The sequence below is a fragment of the Saimiri boliviensis genome, chromosome 6 (assembly GCF_048565385.1).
Source record: "Saimiri boliviensis isolate mSaiBol1 chromosome 6, mSaiBol1.pri, whole genome shotgun sequence".
Lineage (NCBI taxonomy): Eukaryota > Metazoa > Chordata > Mammalia > Primates > Cebidae > Saimiri > Saimiri boliviensis.
The window spans coordinates 70,601,106-70,613,847 of NC_133454.1; the positions used below are offsets into that span (position 1 = coordinate 70,601,106).

General features: G+C 48.5%; 1 protein-coding gene across 1 annotated transcript in view; it reads right to left on the minus strand.

Annotated features, from left to right (window-relative positions):
- The window catches only part of NEU3 (neuraminidase 3), a 65,445-nt gene that overhangs the window by 22,798 nt on the left and 29,905 nt on the right, over window positions 1-12,742 (minus strand). The window contains exon 4 of the mRNA XM_074400924.1: window positions 9,724-9,826. Coding sequence (XP_074257025.1) covers window positions 9,724-9,826 — 103 coding nt within the window. The remainder of the gene's footprint in view (window positions 1-9,723; window positions 9,827-12,742) is intronic.

The following is a 12,742-nucleotide window of genomic DNA, read 5'->3' on the forward strand; positions in this document are numbered from 1 at the left end:
CTCCTCACATTCCTTTGCTTATACTCTAATTTATTTAACTAAGGAGGCTGCCTTCAGCCAAGTACCATAGTAAAAGCCCTTAGGTCTTCCAAAAGGGTTTGTGTATATTCTCTATAACTAAAATTTCTCCCATCAGCCTGACTGAACCCCCATATGTGGGTAGGTAGGTGGGTAGATGGGTAGGTGGATGAGTAGATGGGTAGGTAAAGAGGTGAATGGGGTACCCTTAAGGTTGGGCCCAGAGCACTCCTCTATAAGAAAGCCTGCTTTCTAGCACTCTCCTAGCCAACACTCTCATCCCCCAGGTCAAATGTAGGCCATACCCTTAACTCCTCTTCTCTTACCCCATCTGCTATTCACCTGGGGCTGGACTCAACTGTCACATCTCTCAGGTCCATCCTCACGACCTCTTCCCACATTAAACCTCATTATCCTTCCCTGGTATCATGGCCCCAGCATCCTTCCTGACCACCTGTCTTCTGTGGCTTCCTCCAACCCACCTCCCTTTTTACACATCAGAGATCTTCCTAGAACACATGTGACCATGACATTCTGTACTTGAAAATCTTCATCGTATCCTCATCTCTTGTGGGTAAAAGTCTGAGCTCCTTGGTCTGGCATTCAAGGCCCTGTCTATCCTAGCTCCAAACTACCACTCTGCTGGTGTTCACATGGCCCAAGTCACCACTATCCTATACCACAACCAAAGAGGGAATTTATGCAAATCCCCTCATGGCAGATGGATAGCAAAAAAGCCTTCTTTCCTGGTGAATGAATTAGAAATTATGTCCATTGAGGGCAAAGGCAGTTCACACACACACAGACAGACAGACAGACAGACAGACACACACACACACACACACACACACAGAGGACTTCCTGGGTAAACAAGGGCTAGATGGTGGCCTTTGTGCACAACTGTTGCTGCCTCCCAGATGAACTGTGCACTATCCTGTAGGGAGGGACAAGGAAGTCTTCCTCTGCCTGTGACCCTCTCTCTGGACTCTGAGCTACTGCAGAGAAGGCCTCTTTTCATCTGTCACAGCCCTTCTCAGCAGTTACTCCTGTCTCTGTGCAAGTCCCCCATACCCCACACTCCATGTCATAGAGTGGTAATATAGTATGCTGAGAGGGCTCCCAGCTAGGACCTGGGGCCTTGGAGTCTGGTCTCAGGCCCAGCCCTAATATATTGGGGGAACTAGGCAAATCCTACCCCTACCCTGGGCCTCAGTTTTCTCTTCTGCACTCTCTAAGGATTGTATTCAGTGGACTAAAAGCTCTGATAAGGGACCCTGTGCCCTGGGAGGAGGCCAAAACCAGAACAACTGATAATTGATTAGGCATGGAGAAAAGCTATCCTGGGGGTGGGCCGTCTCTCGTTTTCTGTATCACCTGATGCTGGGCCCAGAAACACACCCTGCAGATAACCCCAGGCCCTCCTGAGGAGTCTCTTCAGCCTAGGCCAAACATCTCCCAAAGGGTGGTGCCATTCTAGGAGAAAGTGAGTCCCTGTCACTGTGGTACATGAAGCGTACTAGAAGGGCACTTGGCAGGATGTTGTAGAAGTCCTCACAGTTCTGACTGTAAATGCTCACACATGCTTGCTTTGGCTCCCTTGATCACCCGCTTTTCCCCATCCCATCTCAGGAAGGCTGGACATGCGGCCAGGAGGTAAAGTACAGAGACCTGGAAGCCCTAATGGGACAGAACCAGCAGGGGGCACTGAAGATGGGAATGAGACCAGCAGAAGCCTCTTCCCCTGCCCTGAGTCTCCTGCTGAGTATCTCACTTCCACCACTAAAGGGAGGGCTGGTGGCCCCTCCTGCCCCAGCGTGTGGAGTGTTCTCTCTGTGGCTACCCTACTCCAGCCCTGTCTCCCTGACCCCATAAAGCAGGCACAAGGCAGAACCCCAGCCCTGCTCTAGACACTGACTTGCTGTGTGACCACAGCTCCTCCCTGGGCCCGTTTCTCTGTCTATACAATGTGGGGTTTTAGGAGGTCAAGGTCACCTCTGGGGCCCTTTTGATTCAGACATTCTCTGGTTGTCAGCAGCAGGAGGGAGAACAGGCAGAATCATTCACACCTGATGCCCTGGGGACTCCATGGAGCAGGACCCCTGTGGGGTGTGGAACTCCAGAAGCTTCTGGAAAGGCAGAACAGGAATCTAGGCACAACACTGACCCACCTACTGCTGTGTTCAGAGCCACAGGGCCACAGGGCCTCCTCCTGGCCAGCTTGGGAAAGCGCCATCCTGGAGTCTGAGCTGGTGAGGGCGATGAAGAGGCCAGCCTGAATGGTACAGATAGTTGGGGCATAGGAACAGTGGGAGAAGAGACAAGATAGGACCAGATCATGCAGGACCTTCCATGTGACACTCAGGAGCTCGACTGAGAAGGGTTTGGTGCAGGCGAGGGGCAAGGTCAGACACCTGCTTTCCAAGTCACTCTGACTGGAGTATGGAGCAGGTGGATGGAGGCTGGGAGACAAGAGGCTACTGCAGTGGTCAGGAAAAGATAAAGGAGTACTGAGGTGAGACAGTGGTCATAACTGGAATGGAATGGGGGTGAGGGAGGAATGGATTTAGGGAATACTTAGAGGGAGAGAGGACAGAACTTGGCAACTGACTTGCTCTGAGCTTGGGCACCCTAATGACTTCATAGATTCATAAATTTTACAGATGGGGAAATTGAGACCTGGAGATTATCAAGAACCTGCCAAAGATCACAGAGCTAGAGAGTGGTGAGACTGGTCCAGAACCCAGGCCTCCTGGCTGTGAGCCTCAGACACTTTCCCCATAATGACACAAATACTAGAGGTAGGACTATGCAGGTTTCACAGCCTTGAATGCCAAGCCTGGGAATTTGGACCATTTCTTGAGCAATAAGGAGTCATTGCAGGTTCTTAATATTTGGCAGCACTTCTTGTTTCTTTGCCTTCCCCCAACCGGAAGTTTTCCAGTTGCTAAAATTCACAAACTGGCTGCTCCTAGGCCAACCCAACCCCCTCAATCTTTATGAAAAAGAGGGAGGCATCCTTTCCTCTTTAAAGAGACTTAGAGCCCTGAGAGGTAGAGACTCACCTAAAGCCACACAGCAAGTTAGTAGCCCAGATTTTCCCAACTCCCAGAACGGTTTTCCTAAACCCTGGTAATAAAATCAAGAAGGCTAAAATTACTGGCCTAGAGAGGGGAGGATCTGGCTCAAGGTAATCACAAGTGGGTAGCAGAGCAGGACCTGGAACCCAAGTCAGACCCCAGGGGCCAACGCAACTGCCAGCTAGCTGTCCCCGCCCCCCATCACCACCTCCCTTCTGTGGCTACAGTCCTGTGAGGAATTCTGTGTCCTGACTCCCTGCCTTCACAGTCATTGTGCCCTCATCTGTTTTGTCGAGGGCCAATGCTGGGACATCTCCAGGCTGCCTTCAATTATGAGCCAATAAATATGAGATGCACTGTGTGACGAGCGGCTGCTTGGGCCGCCAGCTCCACCCCCACCCCTGCCAGCCTCTGCACCGGCAAGACTGGATTTTCTGTCATTCATTTTTCACCTCTTGTCCCCGTTGGATGGGGAGATACATGGCATGAGCAGTGGGTAAGTGTATCCTTCCCCCGTGTAGCAGATGCAGCACCAAGATGGGGTGTGGGATGTCCTCAGGTTGCCTGCTGTCCTCACATGGAGAGGTCCCCCACCCCCAAACCACTAGGCCTGCACTCCTGTTCTCCACTGGGGCAAAATGACATGTGTAGAGGAGAATCCTAAGCAGAAAGATGAGAGACCTGGGTTCAAGCTTTGACCCTGCTGCTGACCCCATGTGCAACCTTGAACAACTGTCTGAAAATATTTGGTGAGGCCTTCTTTACACCAAGCCCTGTGCAGAAAGGCAGGGGGCCACAAAGAAGAATCAGACCTGATCCCTGCCCTCAAGGAGCTAGCAGTCAACTCAGAGTAAACCGACATCCCTAGGAGGAGTGGCATTCATTGGCACTGGGTGTGATGGAAGAGAATTCGCCAGGTAGGATGTGAAGGAGGGGAGGGAGAGAATACATTCAGGCTTAGGCAGAGGGAACTCCTTAATAAAGCATGGCAGAAGGGAGTGCGTGACCAGTGTGTGCTCAGAGACCTGCAAGTATGGCTGGGGCATAGGGTGGATGGAATCGAGGGAGAAAAGAGTTTTAAACAGGTGAGTGTCATGATCAGCTTTGCAACTTTAGAAAAATTGTTCTACTATGTGAAAAGCAGATCTGGCAGTAGTAACGGAGAGTGAAGGCAGGGAGTCCAGTGATAAAGTTGATGTGATGGTCCAGGAGAGAGAAGACCATACCCTAGATAAAGCAATACCAGTGGAGCCAGAAGTCATCATCATCATCATCATCATCATTATCATGAACACTAAGTGTTACTAGGGACAGGCATAGTCCTCAGTATGTACATCATTGTCTCTAATTCTCACAATAACTCTTCAAAATAGATTATTATCCCCATTTTGTAGATAAGGAAATTAAGACTTGAATATATTAAAAGAGTTGCCCAAAGTCACACAGCCAACAACTGATAGAGGCAGGATTTCAACCCAGGTCTGTCTAACTCTACAGCTTATACCTGTCCAATCCAGGTCTTTCTACTGTGTTCTACTTCCTATAAAGGAAGGCACAGTTTCTAGAGAGCCTAAAGGGGCCTAGACTCTACCATGGTTTGGATATTTGTTCTCTCTAAAACTTACATTGAAATTTGATCCCCAGCATTGGAGGTGAAGCCTAATGGGAGGCGTTTGGGTCATGGGGGTGGACCCTCATGAATAGCTGAATGTCCTCCCTTGGGGGTGGGTACTCAGTCTATTAGTTCTCATGACAGCTGGTTGTTAAAAAGAGGTTGGCACCTCCCCACTCCCTCTCATTTCCCCTCTCTCCATATGATCTCTATACACACCAGCTCCCCTTCACCTTCAGCCATGCGTGTAAACAGCCTGAGGCCCTCACCATCTGATGCAGATGATGAATGTTGAGCTTTCCAGCCATCCAGAATCATGAACTAAATAAACATTTTTCTTTATAAATTGCCCAACCTCATATGTTTCTTTATAGCAACACAAAATGGACAAAGGCAGACTCCATCTGGTTTCTATGAATCTTCGGAAATGGAAAGCAAAAGACAGAGAGCGTTTAAGAATGATGTGCAAGCTTCTGGCCAGGGAGACTGGGTAGAAAGAGAGAGAGCACAAAAGGAGGAGCAGGCTTGGGAGAAATGGATGAGTTTTGTTTTGGCCAGTTGAACTGGAGGGCAACTGAATATTTGGGTGTGGAGCCAGGACCTGCCTGGAAGTAAGAGATTTGGAAATTGTGGACAAATGAGTACTCATAATTGCGTGAGTGGTTTAGGTCATTAAAGGGATTGCGTATGGTGAATGGAAGATCATGGCTGGGACCTTGGAGAACTCCAGACCTTAGAGGTTGAACTTAGGAGGACAGATGAGGAGGTAGAGTGGTGTGATACGAAATCAGCTGAGGAGGAATGAAATTGCTTCAGGAAGGCCAAGGAGTAGATGGTCCCTGATGCTGCCTAGCAGTCAGTAAGGTGAAAGCTAAAAACTTCACCTGGGTTTAGAGACCAGCAAGCAGCAGTAGAGCAGAAGAGCTCCATGCAGCAGTCACTGGAAACCTTGGCAAGGTAGTCTTCATGGGCACAGTGTTAACAAACAGTTGGAGGGACCTATACATACCCTACTTGTGGCTCTGAATTATCTCTGGGCTCTGAGCATGGGGAGTGTTTTGACCCTGGGACACTAGTAACTAACTCCTATCCAACCTCTCCCAGAAATCCTTAGCCAGGTGAGGAAGTAGCCGTATTAGGAAGGGAAACAGAAGAGAGGTGGGGGGTATGACAACTGAGAAACCACCAAGGAAGTAAATAGGAGCCTTAACACTGCTTTCAAATAATTTTAGTTACCAAGAAAGAACTGACAATCCACCGTGGATGAAATGTTAAATGGGAGAAGAAGAATAAAAATTGTGTGGACAAAGTGAAACCGAACAGTGCAGGTACTGGTCTGTTGCCTTTAAGGACATTTTAGCTGTTGTCTTTATACTTGAATAACACCTTGGTTAGATATAACATTAGAGGAAATTTGAGCAGAAAAGCAAAACTCCAGCTACATAGAGAAGGCTCAACTGAGGTGTCATCACCAATTTATACTAAAGTGTTCAGTATTTATCTTTTTCATTTTTTAATCTTGATAAAAAATTTGTTTCAGAACTACTAGAGCTGTGACATGTCTTAAAATTTACAAAGCTGATTTCACATTTGATTGACAGTATTTTTAGACTACTGAGGGAGTATTTTTTTTCCTTTGGAAATGTGGTGGCACAATCTTCCTATGCCAGTTTAGGCAGAGGGGACAGGGAAGTGGAGGCTGGTTTGAAGAGGGGTAAGGAAGAATAACTAGCCAGAAGAGAAACTCAAGAAATTGGGCTTTGACAGTGAGGAAGGAAGAGTAGTGACTGCAGAGTAACATGGGTTTGAGGATACTTTTGAGATGAGAAAGTTGGAAACACATTGAATACTAAGGAGCCTGGGGAGGGAGGTAGCTTAAATTAGAGGTGAGGGAGGGATTGATAGAAGCAATTCCCTGAGGAAGTAGGCAGAAAATGTGCTCCCAGGCTTTGACCTGAAGTGAGGCTTTGAATCCTGACTCCACCAGGACCATGTGACTTTGGTCCTGCCTTAAGCTAAGGCAGAGATTTGCAGAATGGGGATCCTGATGATGCCTATTGTATACAGTTGTTATGAAGATTGAATGAGTTGATACAAGTGCTCAGAACGTGCCTAGCACATGTTAAGTTCTTGACAAAAATTACCTGTTAGTGGTAATAAAAATCAGCTGTTAGCTAATTCATTTTGTAAAGCCAGAAAGCAAGGGGAAAATATTGGTGTGGCCTGTGGAAACTCCATTTGGAAGGGAGAAATGATGATAGAGCTCACACCAACAGCTTTGCTCTTCAGTCAAGGATTTGGAGTTAGAGCTGAATTCCCATCACTTTAACATGCTCAATCTCAGTTTTGTCATCTGGAAAAGCTCTATCTCAAGGGAAGATTGCAAAGAGTTCATAACCTAAATGTGTAAAGCACTGAGCATGGGGCCAGGTACCTAGAGGTGCTCAGTGAAGGACAGCTACTTATAAAGCTCTCCTACTCCCTTCCCGGTGACACAGACCTTGGCAGGGAGTCTGCTGATGGGGAGAGCAGAGCCGAGGTTGGAAGATTTAAGTGCCAAGTTTTTTGAAGTGCAGGGTGCTGTAGAGGATCAGGGTGGGAGGATCATCCTAGCCCAAGTCCAGGCTGGCCAGGGAAAGAAGGGAAGCCAAGAAAATCTGCAGGAATAAGAGGGATCCAAAGCTGCAGGCTTCTGCAAAGGTGAGGAGAAGAGGAGGGGCCAGGAGAAGGGTCTATGGTGGGAGAGGAAGATTTCTGAGTTTCAGTCAATCAAACTTTTCTGAGCCCTATAGTATGCCAGGCACTACTGCATGAGGTATATACACGAGGTAATCCAACTTCAACCCCTCCCCACTGCCCATCTAGGACCTGTCACTCCTGCAAATCTATGAGGACCTTGCAGACCATAAACCAGTCACCAAATCTCTGTCAAGGTTGGGCAGGAAAAGTCAGAGGCCAATCAGATTCCCTCTATTATGTATGTGAATTGAGCAGGATGGGGAGAAACTGGTAGTTTCTACAAAGAGGCCCAGAGGAGTGAACTATGGAGTCGAGCTCTAGCCATGAGCAGTCACATGTAAGAAAAGGTTGTGCTAGAACAGAGATTCCAAGGAAGCAGAAGCTGTGAGACAGAGAGAGGGAAAGAATCCACCTATGAGTAGTGGAAGGTGGGCAGATAGCAACAGAGACCCACTGACAAGCAGATGGAGGGAGAAGCTACCCCCAAGTGGCCTTTGTTTCTTCCAGTGTGTAGGTTCCAGTTCCAGTCCCCATACTTGGCTCCTCCCCCAACCCCACTTGGTCTAAATAGGCTCAAGTGGTTTACTGTTCTTTGCAACTGAAGAAACCCAAATAAAGCCTATTCCCATTTTGCAGATGAGAAAACTAAGGCTGAGAGGGAAAATGACTGCTTTTTGGGATCCACCCCCACCCCAATTTCCCAGAGACTTGACATTCATGCAGAAAGTGCCCACAGTGGTGAAGCATCAAGTTTTAGGGCTTGACGAGAGAGCAGGGAAGGGGTTTACAGGACCCAGGCAGGAGGGATGAGGGCCAGAAGTGACCAGAGCGGGTGACAATGAAAGTTGTTCCTGAGTGGGTCCTAGGTCTAAATAGCATCCAATAATCTCCTTGGAGCCTCATGATTTCCTAGTAGAGTCAGCACTATCGTCTCCATTGTACAGCTGGGAAAACTGGTTCAAAGAGGTTAAGTCACCTTCCTAAGGCCGCATAGCCAGTAAGAGACATAGCTGAGGCTTCCCCTCTGGTCTCAGACTCCAAGTGCAGGCCCCTCCTGCTGTTGTAGCTGCCTATCTTTTCTGGACAATCAGCTTCACTCAGAGAAAAGCCCTCATGCTGCCTTGCTTTAGAATGGCTGTGGCCTTGGCCCAGTCCAGTTGCCTCCCTCTCTGGGTCTTAGCTGAGTGAGGAGGGGGTCCACTAGATGTCTCAGGTCTGCCTACCTGCTCTTCTAGCAGGTTCCAGTCTCTCCACAGCTGGGCACCATCCAGGCTACCCCCACCCTACCTCCTCTCCCTAATAATTAATCTCCAGCCAACAGTCCCAGCTGCAGTGCTTTCATCATCCAATTACCGGAGTTGCTGGCACAATAAATCTTGGTCACACAAATGCAGGCAAATCTGCAGCTATTTTCATGGCCATTACTGTGCATAGGACATTGGGACTCAGGTCATTTGCCTTTCTGACATGGAGTCCTTCCCCCCCACCTCCTATCTTCCCCATCATCTTTCATTTTTCAGTGATAGCTGCCCCCGTTCCCCATCATCCCTCATCATCCCCCAAGCACCTGCTCCTCCCTTCCCCTCTCCCATCTTTAGGCTGTAGGTCAAAGATCAGAAGACTGTGTGACCTTGGCCAAGTCAATTATCTGGCCTTCAATTTCTTCACCTATAAAATAGAAATAGCATTATTAACCTTATAGGGTTTTGTGAAAACTAAATAACCCAAGTGCAGTATACATCTCACTGGTGGTAGGTACAACCTACCTCAGTGGTCTTTGCTATTTTTGAATAGCTATGTATATAATTTAAAGTATATTAGGAAAGATATATCCAATCAGTGATTTCATGAATATTATTCCTTAGGAGACCATGAATTAAGTATTTTCATAAAATATGCTAAAGAAAATTATTAAGAATCCATGGATTTAGCAAAAACCATGGAGGAGGCATATGAAGGAGAGAAACTTGAGAAACACTGACATAATGGCTGTGTGCTGCTTGCCTTCATCAATACTGCTCTGTTCTCCACCTTCCCTCAGTTTCCGCAGAGGGGTATGTGGTGCCCTACAGAGGGAGGGGACTCATTCTGTTCTGAGAGGCTAACCTGCTCTAGTACAGGGCCCTTCATTCAAGTGAGAACTAACTCCCTCCCCCTGGGGCCTGTCCCATGCAGGCTCTGTGCTGGGTGATGGGGACACAGAGCTCAACAGCAGCCCTGCCTTCAAGGAACGCCCAGTCCACCTCTCCTCTGAATCTGGCAAGGGAGCTGTCCTACCTTTGCTTGACAGGTTGGACAGCAGGACTTTTCCTTGAGGTCTTGATTTGTGGAGTTGCAGTGAAGGTGCAAAGCTGAGGACAAGAGGCTCTAAGACCACACTCTGCAAAGAGAGACATGAAGAAGTGTGCACACACACACACATACACACAAAGTGAGGACATAGGAGGGAATGGGGGAGAAGCTGGGGTGGCCTTGTGAACAGTGTGGTGTTTTGTGCTGAGAGTCACTGCCATGATGGGGAGTGGAGAGTGTGCCCAAGCCCTGCATAGAGGCTGGGAGTGCCTGCCAGAAAGGGAGCCTCACCCTTGCATCTGGGCAGAAAGCTTGCTGCGCTGAGAATTCACAGGCCCACCCTGGGGCAGCTGCTGAGCAGCACAGAGGTAAAGGGGTATCCAGTGGCAGGAAGCCTGCAGAGAGGGTCTGGTCCATCCAGCAGAGCTTGAAGGGAACACAGTGAGGTACTGCAGGAAGAATTCACAGAACTCTCCCCCAGTGGTTCCTGGCTGTAGGTAGGCATGGAAAATCACAGGAGTTTCCATGGCTCCATACAAAGCAGCACATAGATTAAAATGGGGAAAGGATCCACAGGGCTGTTTAGATGGCCTAAGACCAGGTAAGCACATGCCCCACCTAAAAACAAGTTGAGGCCTGGGCCTCTGGTGGAGTCCCAGGAACACTCAGCTGCCCGTCTCTTGAGTGGGGCTTGGCAACAACAGGCACAGAGGGGAAACTGAACATTATGCCAGGAAAGTCATGCCCGCCAACTTCCAGCTAACAACAGGTCAGCAGAGTCCACCAGTCTTGGAACCAGAAGCAGATCCCATGCTCACATGCACGTAAACATGGAACTTCATCCTATGTAAAGCTACCATCCCTCTTGGGTATCAATTTCCCCCTGGGGACAATGGAGTTTCAAAACTGGGCAGAGACTGGTGTTCTGCCACCAACCATAGGCATCACTGCTTAAAATTCCAGGGTGCCTGTGGCCTGCAGGGAGTTGGGGGAGATTGCCACCTGGTGGTCAATGTTGGCAGTGCCACAGAGCTAGCAGCAGAGCCTGGGACTGGGAGTCCTCAGGCTCAGAGCCAGGCCTGACTTTGTATGACCTTGAGCCAGTCACTTCCACTCCTGGAGCCTGTTTTCTCAACTAATGGGAAATAATGATACCAGCATTGCAGGACCATGGTGAGGATTAAACCCACTGTACTACTGTGCTTGTCTTGAGCAGGCCCTCAGTAAAGGTTTGATCCACCTGGATCTTGTTCTGGAAGGATATGAGCAAGGGTCAGCCCCAGGAGACACAGAGGGAGGTGAGCCACACTCATGGAGATCTTCAGCTCCCCAGGTTTCTTTCACTGCCTGCCACCTAGGACCATCTTTCTGTGTGTGTGGAACTGTTCTTAACCTAAACCTGGATAGCTCTTTGGATTCCAGAAGTTCAGAACCATGAAATGCTGACTCTAGAGTCTCTGGATCAGAAAAGCTCATTCCAGACTCAATTCTGTCATTAACTTGCCATAGAGCCTTAGTCAAGTACCCTGGTTAATGTCTAAGCTTTGGTTTCCTCTTTTGTACAAAGCAGTTAATGATTCCTGCTCTGCCTTTTGGCTCTGCATTGTGCTATAACTCACTTCCTTACCCTCAGCTCTTGAAGGAAAATCTGTTACATGCACATGCTTGTGCCTGGTGCTTTGGGGAATGAGGTGGCAAGGGCAGCATCAGAGCCTGGAGCAAAACAACTCAGTCACAAGAATGCAATAGCAGCAGGAATGAAGAGTAAGAGGTGATCAGAATATAAGCTCCCAGGAATTCTCAGGAACTTGGGGAAGACTCTAAGCTTTGCACACAAAAAAAGGATGATGACTTGCCACATAAGAAACTGAGTGAATGTGTGATCCCTCACTGTCTTGGGTGGAGGAGCAGACAATCCAAGGACTTCTATGTTACCAGATTTCTCACTCACTAGAGGGACTGTTCTGTGACTTGTGGGACTATTGGCTGGGAGCCTCACTCCCACATGGGAAGGACTGACTGCAGGATTATTATCCATACCTGGCCACCTGAAGTTGTTCCTGAGCCTTGGACAGAGCTGTGCAGGGCCCATGGTGCCCTCCGACTACTCCTTACTGATACCTCAGATTTTAGTCTTTTGTCCTGCTAGCCCCAGACAGTCTTACAGATAACATGTCTTAATTTCTGGAAACAAATTCAGACCTAATCTCTTTTGGTAAAAGAGACCAAAATGATGAGTTCTCAACTTTCTGCCTAGTCCAGGTGACCCTCTGAGGCTTGGGGACAAAGCTACTTACCACTCACCACTTACCCACAACTGCCCACCCTATTATTTTCACTTACATACACACTCATTCAACAAGTTCTGTGAGGCCCATACTCTGTGCCAGGCCCCAGGCTGGGCACTCAGAACACAGAAAGGATCAAATGTGATCCCTGTCCTTGAAGAACTCAGTCTAGAAAAGGAGCCATGTATAGCAACAAAACAGAGTGGTAGGCCAGAAGTAGGGCCTATCCTGATCTGGAGTCAAGGGAGGCTCCCCAGTGAATGGCACATTTAAGCTAGATCCTGAGAGGAAAAAGGAAGAATCCTGTCAAAGAAGGAGAAAGAACATTTCAGACAAAGCAAGGTACACACAAAGGTATAAATGCTATGAGCTGTTCGGGAACATTGAACTGTATATGGAGGACTGCTGTGGGAGATGGGGTAGACAGATTGGGCCCTGGACACCAAGAAAAAGGCTTCATTCACCTGGCAAAGGAGCCATTAAGTGGGAGAATGGACTGGAAGGTGGCAGGGAGCTGGAGGAGCAGTGATGAACTGCTTGAGCAGTCTTGACAAGACATGGCAGGCCCACAGCCCTCACTGCCTCTAGGCCCCCTCAGTGAATCACTGTGGTTCCCTCAGACACAAGAGAGACCCTTCATGGCCCCACTCCCACTGACAGACTCTGCCTCCCCGGCCTATGGGCCCTGCCCAAACATGAAAGCAGTATATTAGTTT